Here is a 22,838-nt window from a genome sequence, read left to right as displayed (position 1 = left end):
CTAATTAAAGAGATATTAGTGTCACGTAAACAGTATGTCCTTTTTGTAAATCCGGATTCTCTCTCGCTGCCCCACAGAGAAAGAACGCCGTACTATATGGATAGACAAAATCCTTTACGAGAAGTGCACCCAATAAAAGGCGAAGACAATGAGTTTCACCGTGTATTTGTTTACACACCCATATCAAAAATGGAATTATTAGAAATGAAGAAAGTAGTACCTAGTCATGACAAAGACCCAGCGGGTTTCCACCGAGAAATTAAAGACATGTTACTAATGGGAGAGTACACCTTTCCTGATATTATGACGATATTAAAGGTGCTTTTGCCTGCTGGCATCTATGAAAAACTGAAAGAAAAAGAGTGGGAAGTGGGAGACCAAAAGATAGACTGGACAGCATTAGCAGAGGAAGAAAGGGCCCGAACTGCAGGTTCAGGGCTCGGGGATAAAGTTAAACTGTTACCAGGTTTACTAGTACAGGTACTGCCACGTCTATTAACTACAAAAAAGGAAGATTGGGGTGCAATCACAGCCTGCAAACAAAAGCAAGATGAAGACACAAGCGATTATTATGCTCGATTTGAAAAATGTTTTGGTATAAACAGTGGTATAAAAGCAAGTAGTGACTCATATCCACATTTATTTGTGACAAAATTAGTGGAAAATGCATTGCCTCCAGTGAAGAATAGAATATTGAAATTCGAGAGTACCTGGCAAAGTAACACTCCGTCACAAATGCTACAAATGTTACAGTATCATCACAATAGAATTAGGGATGAACAAGAACACGAGCATAGACGCATGAAGGATACAAAAATGAAAATGCTAGTTTCTCAGACAGTACCAGCAGAGGGTCACAAAAAGGGTGTGACACATTCTGGTGATTCTGCAGCTCCTGTAAAAGGAACCTGCAATTACTGTAAACAACTAGGCCATTATGTACACGATTGTCCAGTCCTGAAACGTAATATAGCTACAGGTATTGCAAAAGAGAGACCACGATTAGTTAGACAAGATCAGAATGAACAAGGAGCTATGCAGCATGGACAGTCCATGCCAGTTCAGCAACAGTCCATGCCAGTTCAGCAACAGTCCATGCCAGCCTCACAGCAGCCCATACAGTTTGTGCCAGCTGCACCACCGTTGCCTGCTACTGCCACACAAACCACAACACGACAAATGTATCAGACTGCACAATATGAATATCCTGAGTATCAGCGTTACGCATGAACAAGCCTAGAGAGGGAAGTTGACTTACCGCTCATCGAGATTCCTGTAGATCAAGAAGGACCGTATGTACATAGTGAATTATTAGGTCAAGATAGAAAATTCTTACTCGATACAGGGGCAAGTCGAACAACTATAAAACGTAGTGAAGTTCCAGGGGCACCCCTCTCAGGCTCTCAAAATGTTTCCCTTGGTTTTTCAGGAAAACCTATTGTTAATGAAGTATCACAGCCTCTCCCACTTACGATAGGACCTTTGACACGAACTACAGATTTATTGCTTACTAAATCATGCCCAGAAAATCTGTTAGGAATTAAAACTCTGAAAGCACTAGGAGCCATAATATGTTGTTCTCCGGAAGGAGTAAGGTTGTTTCTACGTGATTTTAAAGGTCACTATGTGTCTAGGGACATGGATCCCCGACTACAGACTTTACCAGTACATCTATGGGCACAAGGCCCTACGGATGTTGGCTGCATGAACATTACACCATACCGAGTCACATTGAAAGCAGGAGTGGTACTACCACGAATGCGACAATACAAGTTACCGCATGATGCTGTAGTGGCTTTGCTGAAAATCATTGATGAGCTAATTGCCCAGGGAGTAGTTGTAGAAACAGACTCCAATGTATGTAATTCACCGATAATTCCGATTCTTAAACGAACTGATCCTACTGCCCCACCAGTATACCGATTGGTTATTGATTTGCGTGAACTAAACAAGTGCATTGTACCACAATTTCCTGTGGTCCCTGATATATCATCATTATTGACAGCAATTGATTCCGAAGCAACATTCTTTACTGTAATTGATCTCAAGAATGCCTTTTTCAGCGTCCCAATAGATCCGGAAAGCCAATATTTGTTCGGATTCAGTTTAAATGGGCGCAGCTTTAAATTCTCACGCGCTCCCCAAGGATTCACAGAAAGCCCCAGCATCTACAGCCAAGCACTGAAACGAGAACTTGACAGTATCCACATGCCAGTCAATACTGCACTGCTTCAATATGTCGATGATCTGCTGATCACCGCGAGAAGCGAACCTGAATGTGAAAAGGCTTCTCTGACAGTTTTACATTTTCTAGCCGACAAGGGGCACAAGGTGTCTCCTTCTAAGCTGCAATTCTGTGTCCAGCGAGTTATTTATCTTGGTCACTCGCTGTCCAAGGAGGGAAGGCAGCTTACACCAGATCGCATCCAGTTAATTGCTAACATGTCAATACCCCAGACACAAAAGGAAGTGCGGGCTTTTATAGGCCTCACTTCATATTGTAGGCAGTGGATCCCTCAGTACGCATTTCTAGCAAAACCACTCATTCAGCTAACCACACAGGAGGCAGCCACATCGACTGTTCTCCCTTGGACTCAGGAACATACACAAGCTTTTGAAAGCCTAAAAGAAGCTTTATGTCAAGCACCTGTTTTAGCAACACCATGTTATAGCAAACATTTTACACTCTTTGTTACAGAACGTGAAGGTACTGCCTTGTCAGTACTCACTCAGGATCAAGCAGGATCACGCAAGCCATGTGCTTATTTTTCCAGCACATTAGATCCCGTAGCTCAGGCTTTGCCTGCATGCCTGAAATCAGTGGCGGCGACAGCTTTAGCAATCAGACAAAGCGATGCCATAGTATTAGGACATCCATTGACAGTACAAGTACCACATGCAGTAGAGGTTCTTGTGAACCGAACACAAACACAACACTTGACCATAGCAAGACTTACCGGTTATGAACTGACATTGTTTCAACCACACATAGAGATCCGACGGTGTAATACATTGAATCCTGCTACACTATTACCTGTAATTGGAACAGACCCACTAGCTCATGATTGTGTTGAAATCATTGAAATAAAGACGAAACCTAGACAAGACTTGACAGACGTTCCATTGTTAGATCCAGACCTGACGTTGTATGTAGACGGATCGTGCATGAGAACAAGTACAGGAGATTTAGTGGCCGCGTATGCAGTCACAACAGACACTGAAGTTATTGAGACAAATTGTATAGATACTTTGTCAGCCCAAGCAGCAGAACTTATTGCTCTAACACAAGCCTGTATTCAAGCCACAAATAAGAAAGTTAATGTATACACTGACTCACGTTATGCATTCGGAGTTGTACACGACTTCGGCGTACTGTGGCGAGAGAGAGGTTATTTAACCTCCCATGGTGCCCACATTCAGCACGGACCCCTCATTCATGCCTTGTTAGACGCAATACATCTACCCACTGCTATATCGATTATGAAATGTAAAGCACACACGAAGGTTACTGATATCATTTCTCAAGGCAATGATTTAGCTGACAGAACAGCTAAACAGACTGCTCAGAATCGCACATTAGACATGACAAAGCCAATAGTTCAGACACCAACACAGTGTATGACAATTAAGGATCCCGCACTTGACGTAATTGACATACAGACACATGCTACTGCAGAAGAATTAAAGAAATGGACTGAACTAGGAGGGATCCAGACAGATCAGGGATGGATGACGAAGGAGAAATCTGTATGGTTTCTTCCTGACTCTATGGTCCAAGCCATTATAGCTACAATTCACAGCCCGGCGCATTTAGGAGAAAAAGCTATGCTAGATAGCATTCAACACATTTGGTTCAATAAACATTTACGAGCAGCAGCTAAACAAAAGGTCCGTACCTGTATGATATGTTGTCAGTTCAACCCGGGAAAAAGTGTTCCCGTAGAACAGGGTGGATTCCAGACTCCTGATCATCCTTTTGAAGTGCTCCAAATGGATTATATCCAGATGGAACGATGTCGAGGATTCAAATATGTTCTTGTAGTTGTCTGCGCTCTCTCCCGATGGACTGAGGCGTACCCAGTATCAGATTACACGGCCCCGACTACTGCCAAACAGTTAGTTCGAGAATTCTTCCCACGGTACGGGCTACCACGTGTTGTATATTCAGATAACGGCCAGCCTTTCTCATCCGAATTAATAAAACATGTCTCACTTTTGTTGGGATATCAGTGGAAATTCCACTGTGTCCGACACCCCGAGGCAGCAGGTCTCGTGGAACGACATAATCAAATTTTGAAAATCAGATTGTCTAAAATATGTAAGGAGAAAGGTGTTGACTGGATAGTAGCCTTACCAGTTGCACTATTTTACATAAGAATGGTAGCACACTCTCGAACAGGGCTATCCCCGTATGAGGTGATCTTCGGAAGGCCACCAAATATGTGGGGGACGCCTGTACCACGTAAAATAACTGATGTTAATTGTAATATGCTGACAGATTACCTGGCTTCCTTGATGTCTGCACTACAATCTTGTCGTTCACAGGTAGCTGCAGCTTTTCCTGACAACACTGAGGTGAAACCCCATGACGTTGCTCCGGGGGATCTGGTGTTTGTGAGGAATTTCGATCGGAAAACCCAATTGGAGCCCAGGTGGAAAACACCGAAGCTAGTCCTGCTGACCACAAGAACAGCCGTGAAAGTGGAGGGCCGCAAAGGATGGATACATTCCAGCCACGTTAAGAAATTTCATGGACTATCCTCGGATATAGACACTGTGCCCTGCACTCCCTCACAGACTGATTCAAAACTTCCCTTTGTTGAAAGGAATGACTCTCAGAACTATAAATTAAAACTTAGGCCCAAACAGTCGAGCAATTTGATTGTTTAAGTCCTCTCCAAGGTGAAGCGGTTGAATTGTCTCTGACATGTATCCCTTGGACCTGAGTAGAGAAAATACCAGAGAAATGTTGAAACGACAGGCGTATTGTAAATCACTGCGTAGCTACTGTGTGAGGACATTATTAATTCTGTTTTTATTGAGTGTTTTAATAATCATTACGAGTGTGATTTTGCACATATATCATCCTATTTCTAGACATGTTTATAATATTACTGCTGAACATTCTTTTAGTGACCTACCGCCACATGAATTATCTTATAGACTTGCGCTGCGCAATAACACCTTCATTAGTATGTTACATCATTCCCATCAGACTAGTAATGCCACCAATTGTTGGGTGTGTGGCCGACTCCCTCCCTATCAGAATAACAAAGGAGTTCTGCCTTTCTTTCCACATCCGTTCACACACAATGGCTCCTGTGGAGCATGGTTTAGTTTACTAAATTCCATAGACCCAGACACAGCAGTTTATCAACAACATTGGATATGGGGAAATCTGAATCTAGTTTTATTCAAAGTCTGTCACCCTAATAAGGAGGGTCACCCCAGTAGAACAGGAACTGATTTAGAAAATGAAGTGTATAAATTAGGTAATTTTACGCCTAATCTCATGATTTTGAACGTCAAATCCGAAGTTGAATTAATTCTGCCCACTATGTCAGTATTTCCAGTTAAGGGTGAATTATGTGTGAGAAAAGTTGGTTCCATACACATGGGCCATAGCAAATGCGTTACTACAGTAGAATATAGTGATCAAGGGAAATCTTCATTTAGAGCTTCTCGCCATTCTTACTTTATATGTGGTCAGACGGCATATATGCGTCTGCCTCTAGATTGGGATGGTACCTGTTACATAGCATTCCTTTTGCCACCTGTTTTCCTAGCTCCCCCTGATTATTATCGAAATGTTCATTTAGTACACAAAAGAGAGCGTAGAGATCTCCCAGTTGTCGATTATACTGAGACGGCATGGGACAAGTATGTAGATTTCAATAAAGGTATCTTTCCCTATATAGGTACAATATCAAATAGTAAGCTGATACGCAGACTCACCAAGACTCTTGAAGCTGTAGTAAACGAGACTATAGCCGCCCTAGGCAATCTGACAGAGGAACAATCAGTGATGAGAATTGTTGTTCTCCAGAATCGTCTTGTCCTTGACGTCATCCTGGCCGATAGGGGCGGAGCTTGCAGGGTCATCGGATCCAGCTGCTGCATATTCATACCAGAAAATTCGCCATCTGTATATAAAGCTATAACACGCCTTCATAAGATTGTAAGCCAGATACACGAGAATCCAGGCACTTGGACGTGGTCCGGGTGGTTTTGGAGTGTGATATCAGCCTGGGGATGGAGAGTTCTATCTTTCCTAGGTATTGGCCTTTTTATGCTCTTCAGTTGTTGTTTATGCCTACAATGTGGACCAGCGATTTGTGGTCTGTGTGCCACATCATGCATTCCATATCAAAGTTCTCGTTCAAAATGCCGGAAAAAGAAGGAAGAAGAAATGATGCTCCATGAGCAAATCGATGGAATGATGAAGATTGATATCTCTTGAAGGGCAAGTAGGGGACAAGGAGGGAATGTGGAAATGTGGATTTTCCTGATCAGTTACGTCCCCTATCTTGGACCCCAACGGTTCTATATGCATGTTACAAATGCATGTGTGTTCCCTCCAGTTCCAGTTTCCAAGACGCAAACATATGTGTGTCTACCGTCGACATGTTCTCTGTCAGATCCGCCATCAATGGGCTGGATATTCAATTCCTAAGTATGAAAAGCCACCGACTTTATATGGCTAAGTTACTCCATTTTTACAGTTCAGGCAAGTAGGCCCGATTCTTTCCTCAAAGCCTTTCCCTGCTCTCTGTCTCTGACAGTTTCCGCTTGAGCTCGCATCTGTATCCATGAACTTTGTCCTACTCCCTGTGCAGCTAACGGTGCCTGCCTCGGCCAGTTTTCGCCTGCCTGCCAAGAAGCTGTATTTCACCTTCGAATTATCTATTTTGCTCTTCAGCCGATACATTCCTGTCTAGTGATTTAGGTAAACATTTCCTTTAGCTCACAAGCAAAGGACTCAGCCTTTCCGTCCTCCTGCAAGTGATTCATAGCCCTGTTGCCATGGAAAGTTTTCTGCCCCTCGCTTCTCATATAGGCACTTAGACGCTTGTACACGCACATACAGTTAGTATAGAATAGATTCTGTCCGAGAGTCCTTCCTTGTGGATAACATAGTTCTCTAAACATAGGATGTTAGATATGATTTGGGATTAGGTTGACATGACCCCCAGACTTCTCGTCTCCACATGTAGAGCTAAATGTCAAGTCCCCTTCACCCCCTAGTTGCACGTCAATCACACGTCATGCTGCTGCGCACGCATCTATGTTAAGTATTATCGTATAGATCCACCTATGTAAGATAATCAGAGCCAATCATGTTTCTTTTTGCTCCTTATTACGCCTAGTTTCAATTACGTATCACTATGTTAATTTATCTTATCAATTGTTACGCCTTTTTGCACTTGTTTCATTGTAAATGTATGACCTATAAAAGTTACTTCTTGTCAATAAAGTATTGTACTTCACTTCCTGAACCCTCGTGGTGACGGAACCTGAAGGCCGCGACTCGAGTCGGCCATTTTGGATGGAATAAAGCCCATTTAGAAAACCTCTTATACCACGGATTCTGCCTCTTGTTATTCTGAGCTATTTTACTTTATTTTAAAGATTCCGTATGAAATTCAGTTTAGGTAAAAAGAATATTTACCACAGTATGTACGTCCATGGGGGTGGCGGGGTGCCGAGTGAGGCTGTGAGCAAGCATGTGACTACCCACTGGGGCGTGAGGCCTCAGTGGTGTCATAGGAACAGGATCCATGTGTAGGTCTATCGGGGTGAGAATGCAATTCAGCGAGCCAAATGGAAGGCAAGAGGAAGGAGCGTACTCTTCACAATCCAGAAATGGGTGTGAGTAGCTGGACCGTGACTGATGAGGTATACTCCTTGCATGCGTCAAATAAGTCTCTGGGATGGAGGAAAGCATGGTAGTCATGAAAAATGTAGGGCGTGTCAGTAAACCTCTCACTCTCAAGCTGTGGGATGGAGGGAGGGGGCGATGGGGGGGGGGGGGGGATTTCAACCAATGGCAGACAAGCTGCAGAGTTCTTCACTGAACTCTGCATATGGTGTGGAAGGATGGACGATATTGAGATGCAGCATGTCCTCATGGGTACAGTATCATTTCAGAGGAGATATCACAGCGATGTGATGGTGAAGAGGTGGGAGTAGATGGCAGTTTCACAGGAGTGGGGGTGGGAGGAAAGGATGACAAGAGCTAGCGACAGGAAGTCAATTAGACAAAGATGAGAAATCCGCTGCCCCCTCCCAACATCCATCCACACTGAAGCAAGAGACTAGAAAATTTTAAACGTAAGTGTTCACCATGAGAAAGAAATGTGAACACTCCAAGGCCATCACACCTGTCCAGGGCATTATGCCATGGCCTAGTCTTTGTATTGAAATATATTGTCTAAGTGAAATAAATAATATTAAAAAAAGATATTTGTGACATTTTACTAATATCGTAATTCTGGAAGTGTGGAAATCTGTGTGCTCACAATTTGCAGTTGTATGAATACCTGAGCTGGCTAAAGCCAGCAGTGTTGCTATAATCATAACTTTGTGATTGGGGTAATATGTCTCAGCGCAAGTAGGCTTAAGTCCACTTGAGCGGAGATCTAGTTAATAAGGCCTACAGATTTGTAGACTGGGACCCCCTCAATGTACTCAAAATCTGGTATAATTCTTGAATGTTGTTGCTATGTTACAGTCGTTGCATATCTCAAAAGAAGCAGAAGCGAAAAAAAACTGCAAAAAGCACAACAGCATGAGAGAGCTTTTTGGGGGGGGTGGGAGGGTAGAAGCTGGTATCCCTTTCTCCTTGAATACTTCAAGAGTCCCCACATTCTCTACTCATTACTTTGCTGTTTCAGATGCTCCCAAGTTGCCCAGGGCTACCTCTTATCCCTTTTCACTGGTATTTAATGTCATAGTTATTTCTTCTCTAAGACGATCAAGAGTGGGAGGAACTTGCTTCTCTTGCAAATCTCTTTGACGTGCCAGTCTTTGTAGGACCAAGACCGGTTGCTAAACACTTCTTGGGACATTCTGAAAGCTGATCTAAGAATGCATTCCACCCATTGCTTACCATTGACTTTGTGGTTTGTAACTCACATTTACTTGCTTTCTATTTGCTGGCTTTATTTGTTTCGGGCTGCCCAGCATGTCTTTGTCCCTCCCATGGAGCATAGCCAATGTTTACTGTATTCTTCCACAAGTGCTCGCTTTCTGTAAACAGGCCTTTACATTTTGTTCTTATCTTGTCACATTTGCTGTGAATTAAAAGGCAGTGGTCAAATGTCAGGCTCTATTTTTCGAGGGAGCTTGGTGTTTACTTTTCTTTCTCTAACTTCAAAATGCGGGGATTTATTTGACAAACTGGGGGTGTGAAAGGATAGACTTTTTTTAGCACACAACAAAATGTATATATCTGTAAATCAACTGTGCAAACATTTCAGAATACACCAGAATTTGGAAAGCACAGATAAAGCACGTTTTTTTGTAATTCTGAAGTGTGCTGGAAACAAATATTTCACTATGATCAGAACAAATCGGTACACATGGTGATGCCATTTCCACACATTATTGTTTGTGCGCTGTATAGTTTTATCAGTAAAACTGTATGTCCGTGCAAATGTAATGGTCATTTCAATTAAGTGTTGTCTGTGATTGTAGTGCACTTCCCACCCTTTCATACTCCACTCTATGCTCCTGCACGCCTCTACGCCACTTCACTCTACTTTATGCCGCTCTGTGACACTCCACTCTATGACACGCTACAACACTCCAGTCTACTCCACTCTACTCCACTCCATGATACTCGACTCTGTGACATTCTACTCTGACACGCTACAGCTCACCGGTCTACTACACTCTACACCTCTTCATTCTACAATATTCTACGTCACTCTTGGCCACTCTACAACACTCCACTCTTTCCCTCTCCAATCTACTCCACCCTACCACTCTCTACGCAACTTTACTCTAGGACACTGTACTCCTCTCAGTGTCACTCCACTCTACAACTCTTCCAAGCTAAGCTACTCCACTCTACACCACTCCATCCTGACACTTTACTCTAGGCTACGCCACTACACTCTACAGCACTCCACTCCATTTTATGACACTTTACTCAACTGTATGACACTTTATTCTACGCCACTTAATGGCACTCCAGTGTGCGAAACTGCACTGTATGCCTCTCCACTTTACGTCACTCCAATCTATGACACTCAACTCTATTCTACGTCACTCCACTCTACGACACTTTACTGCACTCTACACCACTTCACTCTACAACTCTACTCCCCTCTACGCTATTCCATGACACTCTATTCCAATCTGACATTCCACTCTACGACCTTTCACTTCACTCGATGCCACTCCACTCTACAATCTACTCCACTCTACACCCCTCAACTGTATGACATTCTACTCAACTCTACGACACTCCACGCTATGCCACTTTACTCTAGGCCACCCCACGCCACTCCACACTATACTACGTCACTCTATTCTAACACTTTACTCCACTCTACTCCATGCCACTTCACGCCACTCCACGACAATTTACTCCACTATTTGACACTTCACTCCTGTCTACGCCACTCAACAACACTATACTGTACGCATCCCACTCTGTCACTCCAATGTATGATACTACTCCACTCTATGTAACTCCACTCTACGCCACTGTACAACACTTTGCTACACTCTACGCACTCCCCGGCTCATCTGCACTTCCCTCCACAACACTCTATACCACTCTACGACCCTTCACCCTACTCTACGGAAATCTACTCCACTCTGTGCAACTCCACTCTACGACACTGTATGCCCCTCCACTCTGCCACATTCTACTACACTCTATGCCACTCTAAACTCCCTCTAGTCCATTCCACTTTACTGCACTCTATGCACCTCCACTCTACGATACACTACTCCTCTCCAATATGCCACTCTATGCCACCTCACTCAACACTATACATCCTTCCCCCCTCACCACTCTACTCTAAAGCACTCTACCCTACAGCACTCTGTCCCACTCCCCTTAACGCCCCTCCACTCTACAACACTTTACTCCAATCTACACTCCTCCACTCTGAGACTTTACTTCACTCTACAACACTTCAAAGCTATGCCCCTCTACCGAACCCTACTGTAATCTACAACAGTTTACCCCACTCTACGACCTCCACTCTACAGCACTCCACGTCAATCTCCTCAACGCCACCAGCTTTTAGCCAAGCTGAGCGGCAGTTAGACTGGTGTACAAAATGACCAAAACACAATGGCAAACCCAATTGCTCTTGCATATGCGAGACTTATTGTCTTTGCCAATGCTTGTCAACTTTAGCTGGATCTGAACCGCACCATCTAGTCTAACAAATGTTCTCACAATTGCTCTTTCACAGGCGATACCTATTGGCTTTGTCAGTGCTTGTCTACCTTATGTAGTTCTGAAATGCACCATCTAGTCTACCAAATGTCAGTGAGCAGCAGTCCTCCGTTAACGTTGGTCACACCAGTTGTGTGTGTATGCCACGCACATGAACAGCTGCGCGTCGGTGCCGAGTAGCACTGGCCTGCTCTGGCACAGAAACAAGGCCACGCCCTCGCTTTATGACGTGTCTGTTTACTAGCAGCACTCCACTTCCTGAAGGCGGTCACTCGAGAGCACGCCTCTGCTGCAGATGAAGTGAAGTGCATGCTTCAGACTCCGCTGCTGAAGGCTATTTTGGCTCCTCACCGATGTAATACGATGATCATCACGCACTAGCGTTGCTTTGGGATTGGGTAAGCGCTGCAGTCTGCTGATGTGAGCAGTGTCTGCCAGGCTAATGCAAACACTTCTGTGTATATTAAGTCGCTGTTATGTCATAGAGTGAGTTCACTGCTTTGAATGTATCATAACGGACGCGGACCTAAGACTTGCTTATCGCTTTTTTTTTTAATCCTTAGGAATGGCAGATAATGGCTTTCTCATGGAGGTTTGTGTGGATTCTGTGGAGTCTGCTGTGAATGCCGAGAGAGGAGGTAAGGGAGATCTCTGACCAAGCACACTGACTGTCATAGGCCAAGCAAGAGAGGGCAAGAAGCGCAGCTTCACAAGAGTCTGCTATTCAACCGCGTGTTGAGAGTGTGTTTGTTTACTTCCTGCCTACATCAATAACTACTGTTTTTACTTCCACTGACATTTCTCCAGGTCCTTTGATTTTCTTCCACCCAGTCACATTGCTCAAGTATTTCTATCGTGGTTTTAGATGGCATGAGATGTTTGGAATCAAGTTAAAGCCGTTGCTGTTTTTCCGTTATTGCACTTATCCCATAATAGTTGTGCTAAATATACCCAAGCATGTGACCCTGCTTCGTGGACATTCACACTTACAGTGGGAATACATGTTTACTGACATACATTTAACTGAGAACAGTTCTTGCAAAGCACGTCACTTCAAATCTGCTGAAAATGTGGCGAAAGCAAGGGAGTTATTTTGTAAAAGACTACGAAGCACACAGCATGCGGGGAATAACCTAGTGAAAGGGAGTCTGAGGTTTTCAAAGGCTAAAATGAGTGTTCAGTGGATACATTGTTAGAAAGGGCAGAAAAGCTGTGCTTCAGCATCGCTGCGTAGTTTTAAGTCCTCCTCGGTGGTGCTTCTCTTCTAACCTTTCTCCCCAGTTGGTGAAGTCCACCTTGATGTCACCATGGCCAATGGAACGAAGTCTACCATTAGTAGGTCCCTGTACATAAGCCAGTACCATCATATCTAGTCTTAAACATTTAGCAGTCCTGTAAATTAATACAAAACCAGCAGTATAGATTAGGTTTCAGGAACACCTCCCTTTGACAGTGATTCTGAGGGCCCGATACTCTTCACTAGTCTAAGCAGGCGCGCAACACCCGTTGGACTCAAAGGGCTTCAGCCCCCCCGTCGTGTGTGGCAGCCCGGGATGAGACCGCTTCCCGGGCACCCACACAGCCGCACCCGAGCACTTCACAGGTCTTTAAAAGACCCTTTGCATGTTAATGAGGCCTTGCTGTTGTTTCACCCCTTCTAAGAGCCCCTGCAGCTCCACTCTGCCTATTGCTTAAAGATTCAGCCCCCCCAAAATATTTTCTTAGCCCCCCCAGAAATTTGGCTCTAGTTGCGCCTCTGAGACTAAGGTACTAACTAACACACTTAGGATACCTCTAGATATAAGTAGAAGGACAACAGCGGGGAGAAAAGGTTGTTTTGGGTGGGGGTACCTAGCACCATATACTGCACCACTTGCACAGCTCCATTGGAGATCAAGTACAAAAGTCGAACATCTGTATAAAGTACGCAAAAAAAATAACTCTTGGAGATGGAAGACTTCTAGCGCTGCTACAAGATGCAATAGAACACAAACTAGGAATACAGTGACAGAACCAGAAGAATTAACAAGCAGAAGGACGAACAAGACTAGATTTGCCGAACTATTGCTGAATACAGAAGAGAAATCTTACTGTGAACTGTGGCGCAACTTGAAGCTGTGACGTATGCAAAGAGGCTCAAAGCACTTAATGGGGGGTGCAAACAAAGAATGCTTGGGAATGAAAGTACAAGGAGCCAACAGGAATTGCTGATGGAAGGTGTGACAATATCAAACTGCACTTTGAAAAGATGGAAACAGGGCCAATGCGCTGGTTGCTGGGCTTGCTTTTCACTGGACTTTTTTTTTAATTATATACATTGTTGTCTTGACTGTGCGGTTCCATTTCATTTACAACTCAGCGCAATGGTTTTTGAAGTTGTGATCAGCAGATTATCGTTTCAAAGTTTGCAGTAGACTGAACTAATGGTATTCAACATGACCGAAACTGTACAAATTCCACACCTTCCTGGAGACTCCAGTAATGCATTTATGTTCATGGGATCTTCATTATTGTTCAAAATTATTGAACATTTCCACCAATATGTGGGATGCAGGACATGTTTTAAAGACTTATAATTGCTAAAAAACATTCAGTGAACAACCATTGACGTGCAACCTTTTGTGTTCTTTATGTTTTTTAATAATTGTACTTAAAATTAGGTTGGCTAAGCTACTGGATTGAACATTCATTTTTAATTGTTCAATGTTAAAAGGTCTAAAACGTATCAAATGGGTCCAGTAGGCAGTAGTGTTCCATACATTGCCACTTTAAAGTCAGAATTTGTCCCAGGTAACCAGAGTGCAGTGTAGCAAGCAGTTTTTCCTTTCTGTGGAGCAAGGATCCTTGAACTCAGAGCTGTGTTATTTGACTTTGTGTTCCCTCAATGTGTTTTTAAACTATTTCCCCTTCACTTGATATCTTGGTACGTCTACCACTTTTCTTATGAAGGTGTGATGCATATTTTTTATTTTATTTCTCCTGAGCAATGTTTCTCTCTCCTTCCCTTAACATGCAAGCAAACAATTTCTGAATTATGACTACATGTTTATCTTTTTTGGAGAATTAAAAGATTTGAATCACACACTAATTGGTCTATAAAATGCTGACTGAGGTACCCAATAAGAGAGACTGGCTCTCTGTTGCAAGTGGCTGCCTTCCCCGAAGTCCTGCCTTGGTCCCACCTCTCCATTTGTAAAACCCCACAACTTCCTTCATCGTGCAAAGCGTGTTGCAAATGCTAAAGATGGAGGCATGAAAGGCCAAACCCCTGGTGAGGTTGTTTATTATTAATATTTCTGTTTTATTTCTTTTAGTTATTTTTGGGACTTAGTTTGGGATTCTAACTAGTGAAAAGTGGTGACTCTGTACTGCATCCCTAGGTTAACATTTGCCATTTCCATTGCTGACATACAGAATGCTTTGCTCAGGTAAATGCCGAGTGCCCTAAAAGACGGAAGCTTATGCTGGCAAGCACACAACCCAATACATGGATTTGGCCATTAAACCTGATATCTTGGCAGTACCTCCAGAATGCCTTTCTTGCATGGTTAGTCACAGTAAAACGAGGAACTACAAGAAAAGGAAACTAAAGCAGCTCATATAGCACGGTCTGTTAATATATCGACTAAGGTTTCCACTCCTCCTCCATGTAATAGCAAAGAATTAACACTATCGAGGCCCCACAGTAAAAGCCTCTGTTAGCTTCGGTGACAACTTTAAACTGGACTTGTTGCCTAGTGCCAATAAAGTTCCTTATGATTTACTCAGTTGTTGAAGGAGGTTTTCAATCAGTGTCTTGAAGAATCACCGGGACCAGAAGCAGCTGAAGTGCAAAACCTAGAATTTTCATTTCTTTAATTTCCAGAAGCGGTGCTAATAGTCTAGCCATCCCAACGGGGACTGTTGGAATCTGCAATTCATGCTACTTTTGAGCATTCTGCACAAAATGGACTTCTGAGGTGCATCGCATCCCGCTGAAGGTTTGAGTATGAGTTGGAAGTTGCATGATTGGTGCAATTACCAATTCCCCCTGTTAATTCCTCCCCTGGACTGTCCAAGTGCAAGGGATTCTACCCTGAGTTGGGAATATGTGGCCCTGCTTTTTCTTTGTAAGAATCTGCATTCAGAGGGTGGAACAGTGCGTCTGCCTCCCTTTACTACCTGCATACAATAGGTGATACATGGAAGTGGATGAATCACTGTGGATCAGTGGGTGAGGAAGATGTTCAGATAAGGGTTAGGCTGGTCACAGGCAAGTGAAGTGTTCCATACTACCCCATCACTTTACCCCTTGCCCTGTTGATTGTGGACTATTTGGAGCCATGGCTCGATTGTGCATGCGTCCCTTTCTAATATGCATTCAATTTTTTTTCCAGTCACCTTTTCCAGCCAATAAAAGAGTTCCTTCTGCTGGAAAATCCGAGTGTGGGAAAACCAGATTGTTCCTGATCGGACAGAGGAATAATCCACCTCGGAGTTCTTGTGCTTCCAACTCATAATCTAGTCCTTAATGATAAATAATTGTCCAGATTATGGAGAGAACAGGATATCTGACGGTTTCAACTCCATCAGCGACAAGTGTGGGGCACACGGAACACACCACTTGGCTACTCCATTACATCATAAAAACTCACATTTACAGATGCAATAGGTTTCATATTGCCAGACACTCTCTCCAAAACCCAGCAGTTGGTAAAGACTTATCAGTTCTAGATTTTGAGGACTTTGAAGCCAAGCATGTACACTAGCATACCTGGTCATCAAATGGATTACATCATTTCTTTCTGACAGTCAAAAGATTATCTCTTTACTACCTTTTCAGACCAGGCCCAAAAAACGGATTTCTGGTGATCAGCAGGGGTCGATTCTTTCTGCAGTGCTGTTCCATCTATACATGTGACTCTTGGTGGCCACCAATCTCTTTCGTTTATATATACGAAGATGACACCCAATAATATTTGACCTTTGAAGTCCAGGTGACCACATACACCTTGAACAAAACGCTATGACTCTGGGAAAATGACTCACAGTAACACGTTTTTGGGAGTCTGCAAATATTCTGATGTTCAAGCCAACCAAAACTAGGGTGCTTCTCACTCTTATAACCTCTCCCTGCTATCTCGCAGCATAGTGATCCGAAGTTATGCAACTCTCCCCATATCCACTCAAGATGATGTGCACAATCTATACATTCTCTTTGACTCCAATCTGTTGCTTGAAGCACGGGCAACAAAGGTATCTGGCATATGCTTTTTCTAACTTAAGGTCTTGAAGAATTTGTTGCCGCACATCGCCAATAACTGGCACATACCAGTAACATATGCTTTGATACAGACCACCTGCTCCTAAAAAAAAAACAACTTTTGCTGACTGCAACTTGCCGCTGTCCATCTTGTGACTGGCATTTCAAGATGCAACAGAATTTCATCTATTGTAAGAATTCTGCATTGGCTAGCCATTCGGTTCAGAGCTGCCTTTAAAGCTTGTAAAAAATCTTGCACCATTGATGTCCATCTTTTACAACAGCTGCATTTCGACTTTTACCATCCAAATAAGTCCCTATGCTCTTCTAAACGGCTCCTGCTAACAGTCCCACAAACTAGAACACTTACTTACAGGGACAAATCTTTCTGTATGCTGTATCTAAACTATAGAATTTGTTTCTAGCTGCAATTTGGTTAGAACCAACGGTGACCACGTTTATTTACTTACTACCTGTTAAGGCGATGTCGGGCAGTAACGCAGGACATCCACTTCTGTCTGTCTTGGTCAAGTTTCTGTACAGTGCCCCACCTGTGGTTCAGGGTCTTCATTTCTGTTTCTACAATTCACCTCCAGGTGTTCTTTGGCTTTACTCTTTCTTTTGCCTTCTGGGGGGTCCAGTGCAGTTCTTGTGATGGAGTCTTGTTCTCTTCTGATGATGTTTCCATCCATCTCCATCTTTGTTTTGATAATGATGGCTTGAACTCTCTCTTGCTTGCATCTTGTGCGTAGTTCCTGGTTGGAGATGGTGCACATCCAAACGACACGCAAGTGTCTTCTCAGTTTACTAGTTTTGGAGGGTGACAGTTTGGTGAGGTCGCTTTCCATCATCGACCAGCATTTTGATCTATATAAGCGCAAGAAAGTGGGCCTCAGGATCAACACAAATAAATCGGCTCATGCCATTCAGTATCCCAACCCCTTCACTAATTAAGGTGGATTGAGATGACTCCGCCATGACTGAAGAGTTCACCTACTTGGGCAGTACTATCAGACATGATAGAAGGGCAGGAAGTGACATCAATAGCAGACTATACAAGGCCAGGAAGGCCTTCAGGATGTTGACCAATGTGTGGAGCTCATCTCCGTGCATCACAACACCAAGCTGAGGCTTTACAAGAGCTGTGTTCTGTCCATACTCTTGCAACCAAGTTTAGGAAAGCCATTAAAACCTGACTTTTTAACTAGTAATATTTTCTCCTCTTTCTTCTTTTACGCTGTTATGTTACTTCCTCAGTACCAAGAAGCCCTGCAATGGTTGTGCTTTGCGTATAAATCCAACATACATTGCATATGTTCACTTGAACTGAATCCTTTCTTCTGAGACTGCTTCAACTTTAATGTATTGGAACTTATTTGCATACAAAACTTTGCACCATCATACCATGGCTGCCCCCAATATGCTAGGAATTAACTTCTTTATGCCAGGGCCAGCAATATGCCAGGGTGGACTCCATCATTTCTTGGGCGCCCACAGTATATCATGAATTGCCACCATAATGCAAGGTGTAGCATTATGAATGGTGTGGGCACCATCATGACATGATTGCCCACCAGATGTCAAGAAGTACCGCCAATATGGAATGCATACCCATAAAATGGCACAAATTTCCACCAAACTGCCAGAACCATCATTTTGTGCGCACAGTATATTAGAATTTACCACCATTGTGTCAGGGTGGACATTATGCAAGGATTGGGATGCTTCATGCAATTGATGCCTAGATCTGTCACCTCCGCCCATACCGCCATTCTGCTATGGGAGGGCGCCATTGTGCAATGGATGCACTAAAGTGTCAAGAATGACCACCATCAGTCAAGGCTAGCATTTTATAAAAGATGGGCATAAAAGATGGGCACCATCATAACATGAATCCCCACAAAATGCTAGAAATACCCATATTATGAGATGACCAGCATATTAGACCAGAGGTTGATACCATCATAACAAGGAGGTTCACAATAGGTCAACAGTTAGCACCTTTCTCTATGAAAACTCACATGTATGCCCACAAGTTGTCAAGAAATGATACTGTTGTGCTAGAGCTTGAATTTTACCAGGATTAGGCATTATGCCATGGATGGCTGCAAGTTGCCTAGAATCACCACCATTGTGCCAGGGCCTCAATTTAACAAATGCGGACATCTTACCATGGATGGCTTTGGCCAGAAATACTTGTATAGCACCAGGACAGTGGTGAGCAGTGAGCATCATGACTTGAATGCCCAAATGGATTTATCTTTTACTCTAGGAATAGCAGATTATCTTGGTAGCCAGTGAAAACCAGACCACCCCACCGAGACATATCTTTTTTTATATTACCTTCCGCGGACATCTCGACTTCTATTGATGATCTAGGCTGCTTCTCCTCTTTTGCATATGGACTGGCTGCTGCAGGCGAAGCTCCTAATAGATGCTTTTGAAAGGTTGGAAGGTGAGTGGGTGTATCTTGAGCAGACAGAAGTACCTCGACTGGTGATGGAGAGATGGATGGAAGTGCCTCAAGTCACCAGGAAGAGAGGGTGAACGGAAGTGCCATGGGAGATCGGGGCTGGGGTGGAGGGGTGTGATTTGACAGCAAGTCGAGGAGCCAGATGGGTGAGACTTTTCTAAAGGAGATGGGTCATAGATAGGTTGTGGGTATTCTCTGGGATAGAGCATACTTTGTGCCTGCGGCAGAATCTCAGAATTTTAGTAGCAGCTTCCCCTTGGGCAGAGGAATTCATTTTACCCTTATTCCTTATGCTAGAATTGTTAACAGGAGAGCTCAGCTTTTGTTATTTCTATAAGCTATGCAAGTGAATTTGTTTACCTACGCCTTTATAGCAACAGGTACTTTGTTTTCCCTACCAATATGACATTTGTTATTTTTTCCTGAAGCAAAACATAACGTTTCACTTTAAGCCACCACTTCACAGAGGCATTGAGGCGATAGATAAGGAGAAGTCTACAGAAAGAAGGCAGTGGCATCCTGGTCAGGATTTAGCTGGTTAATAATTCAAGAACTTTGCTAGGTGTCGTTTAATTTCATCCAATCATTTTTAAACCACCTCACAATCCCACCCCATATGCCAAACATTTGCTTCTCTTCTGTAACATCTGGGATAGGTGGGTGTTCCAGGCGGGTATTCCAGCCAAATTAATTTTATGGGGTGGTCTCAATTGTGAATGAAACTTTTATATTGTGTCATTGTAAATCTGTTGTTATGAGAAACATTGCTATTTTGTTCACTGGCCCTCAACTAGTAATCTAGTTATTTTTCCTGTTTCTCCTTCCATTTTGCTTTTATTTTAACCACAATGACAAAAGTATGTGTCCTAGTTGCCTCAAACAAGATATAATGTGTTGCAACCAGATACTAAGTAGGATGGGGCCACTTTCACTATGCCTCTGTCAGTTTCCATAGATAGGATCCTCATATCTTCCTTGCTTCAGCCAGATAGGATCCCTATATCTTCCTTGCTTCAGCCATAAGTGTTTCAACCTGCAAATTAATATTTCCAGATTCATCTTATCTAGACATAAACTCTTTAAAAGTATTGAACCTATCATCCACATGCTATTGTGAAGTTGTTTAAAGTCCATCACATTGCCTATCGCTCCTCTGTAAGCTTCTATTTCCACCTAAAAAGCCTAATTATCATGTACTGGATAGTCAGCCATGTACATTGTTGTACAAGTCCTACTCAATATTGTACTCTTCCACACTTTCTGAATCATTAACCCAGGACCAGCCACATTTTAAGAATCCTTTACAGACAAATGCAGTAAATTTAATAAAGCTCTTCCATTCTCAACCCTTGATAGGGTTCAAGGAGTCTCATGCAACTACTCTACAGTGTGTTGCAGCACCACAGCTTAATAATACACCTCAAAATCGAAGGCCCGCAGTCCCATTTCATCACATAGCAAAATAAGTTTCTGCACTGTTATCATTGCTAGATGCTGAGTCCAGTAAAAGTATACAAGCATCAGGTCCAATTCATGAAGGGACCTTTCACGAAATGCATGGGCATGACATGAAAAGCAGTAATTTGGGAGTAAGGTCATTGTAATCTTTATAATAAAACCCATTACCAACTATGAACCTACCTCAGAGGGTGCTGTCTCCCTCGTTACCTCAACTAAGTTCTCTTTATGCATTGTGTTGCATCTGAGCTAATCCGATACTCTCATTCTTCAGTGTCAGATTCCATGAACAGGAAGGGCAGCTGATCAACCAGGCAGGGGATATTTTGCCAACTTCAATCAGTTCATCCATAATTCAGACATCAATCTAAACACTTCAAGCAATACTCACACCTTAGAAAGTGCCATTTCAGGTATTTTCATGTACCAAGTATGTCATTCTCTTATTGTGGATGTATATATGAGATTCTCCATAAATCAATTGCCTGCAACCTAAGCCTTTGCCTCAAAATGCCATGGATTTTAACCCTAAACTGAATATTACATGGAAAGTGGACAGGGCTGCTGGGTGCTCAAGTCATGAGCAGCATACACTATGTAATAATGCATGCAGCACGCCTGGTCTCTAGAATGTACAAAATATCCAGGAAAGTTTGTCTCAAAATGTAGATTGACAATGTCCTATCCTTGTACTTTCAGTCAACGCTGTCAAAGGCCCTTTCGTGGTCTTAGGTATGGGTTGATGTCCTTCCATCTCAGTGTCAAGTAGCAAAAACAATCTCTTTTTCTAACGTTTGACATTTTATTTCTATCCAAAGCGAACCCAGATTGGTTTGGCCGTGTCAGCCAGGCAACAACGTGGCTAGTTTGATTGCAAGGAGCTTTGGTACAAATAAAGCGTCAATGTTTATCAGTGGCTGATTTCCAAAACCGGCAATCAGTTGTGTTTTGCCCTGTTTGGGAAGCAAAACCACTGACCGTTCTTGCATACTATGTTGAAGGGCCCCCAAGGACAGAGCTTCAACACAACCTGTAACCTGGAAAAAAATACTTACCAGGTGTTTCCCTCTACCCTTAGTTCTAATTGTATAGGAACATCCTGCCTCCTTGAGTGGTGCCTTGTTCTTATATTCATCTTGTCACTATTATCAATCTTATCCTCATACTACTTGGAAGTATTGGTGAACGATCCGACCTTCCATTACATCACTCTTTACATTTAATTTTATTACAGGAGTTACACAGCACCCTCTCTGTCTGTATTAACCAACCAGTCCAGGAACCTACCTGCATTTTCACTGTCAGTATGATCTCTAGCAAGGTAGTGTTTGTATTCAACTTTACTCAGTCTGGAAGATCTGCCTGGTGGTGCAATAATCCTAGATCTCACGGGTTGTGCCATAAAGTTCTCAGGCATATTATGATCAATTTCTTCTAACTGCTTCTTCAACTCGTCAACGTTCCTGTCCAGTATCTTTCATGCATATCCTTTATCTCCTCCAAAATAACTTGTAGGCTTCATACACTGTACCCCTAATCGAGACAGTAGTTAGATTCTCTCAAAAAACGAACATTAAATTATTATATTTTCATATCACCTCATAAGTCCTTTTAACACAACGAGATCAGCTGAAGAATTCACAATCAAAACTAGCCATGCTTTCTGCTTGTCTGCATAAGAGCAGTCAGGAGAGCATGATTGTACCAAAACCTATCCAAGTTCCATTGAGTAGGTGTAGGCATTAACTTTATTTTTCCCAGAGATCAAATAATCAGTTCTGGGAGAGATTCATGAGCCAAGGAGTAGAGCTAAAAGCCTTGAATGCTCCAGTGATGAACATTGCATATGTCACCAAATGATAAATCTCCATAAGCCTCACCAGTGTGTTGGAAACCTAACCGAGTGCCCCGAGAGTCCACCTTGATGTGTCCAAGTTAGGGTCCATAAAACAATGAAAGATATTAATCTACACCAAAGATAGTGTAACATGGTCATCAATTACTGTGACCATTTTGTGAGAGAACCCAGTTTCATTAATGTTCGGAGTATATGAGCAAACTAACAGAGGCCCTTTCGCATATATCACTGCTACCTCCCCTGTGTACTAGCACCCTAAGTCATCCTTCAAAAGTCTACGAAAGGTGAAGATGCATCAACTCTCACCCAAACTACCAGTGGCCTGTAGACATGGTGCCATATTTATGACCGTAAAATAGTTATTTGTTTAAATGTTAGGAATTTAAAG

At 42.9% G+C, this 22,838-nt stretch overlaps 1 protein-coding gene across 9 annotated transcripts in view; it reads left to right on the top strand.

Moving 5' to 3' along the window:
• Nucleotides 1-22,838, top strand: part of CUTC (cutC copper transporter) — a 227,070-nt gene that overhangs the window by 54,099 nt on the left and 150,133 nt on the right. For 7 of the 9 annotated variants that reach the window (XM_085606309.1, XM_085606310.1, XM_085606302.1 and 4 more), the window contains one exon: nt 11,983-12,057. In XM_085606309.1, coding sequence (XP_085462435.1) covers nt 11,985-12,057 — 73 coding nt within the window. In that variant the 5' untranslated portion in view covers nt 11,983-11,984. Of the gene's footprint in view, nt 1-11,685; nt 11,818-11,982; nt 12,058-22,838 lie in introns of those variants that run through there. The other 2 variants (XM_085606305.1, XM_085606311.1) reach the window with 2 other exon arrangements.

This window comes from Triturus cristatus, chromosome 1_2 (genome assembly GCF_964204655.1).
Source record: "Triturus cristatus chromosome 1_2, aTriCri1.1, whole genome shotgun sequence".
NCBI lineage: Eukaryota > Metazoa > Chordata > Amphibia > Caudata > Salamandridae > Triturus > Triturus cristatus.
This window is presented reverse-complemented; position numbering and strand designations above follow the sequence as displayed.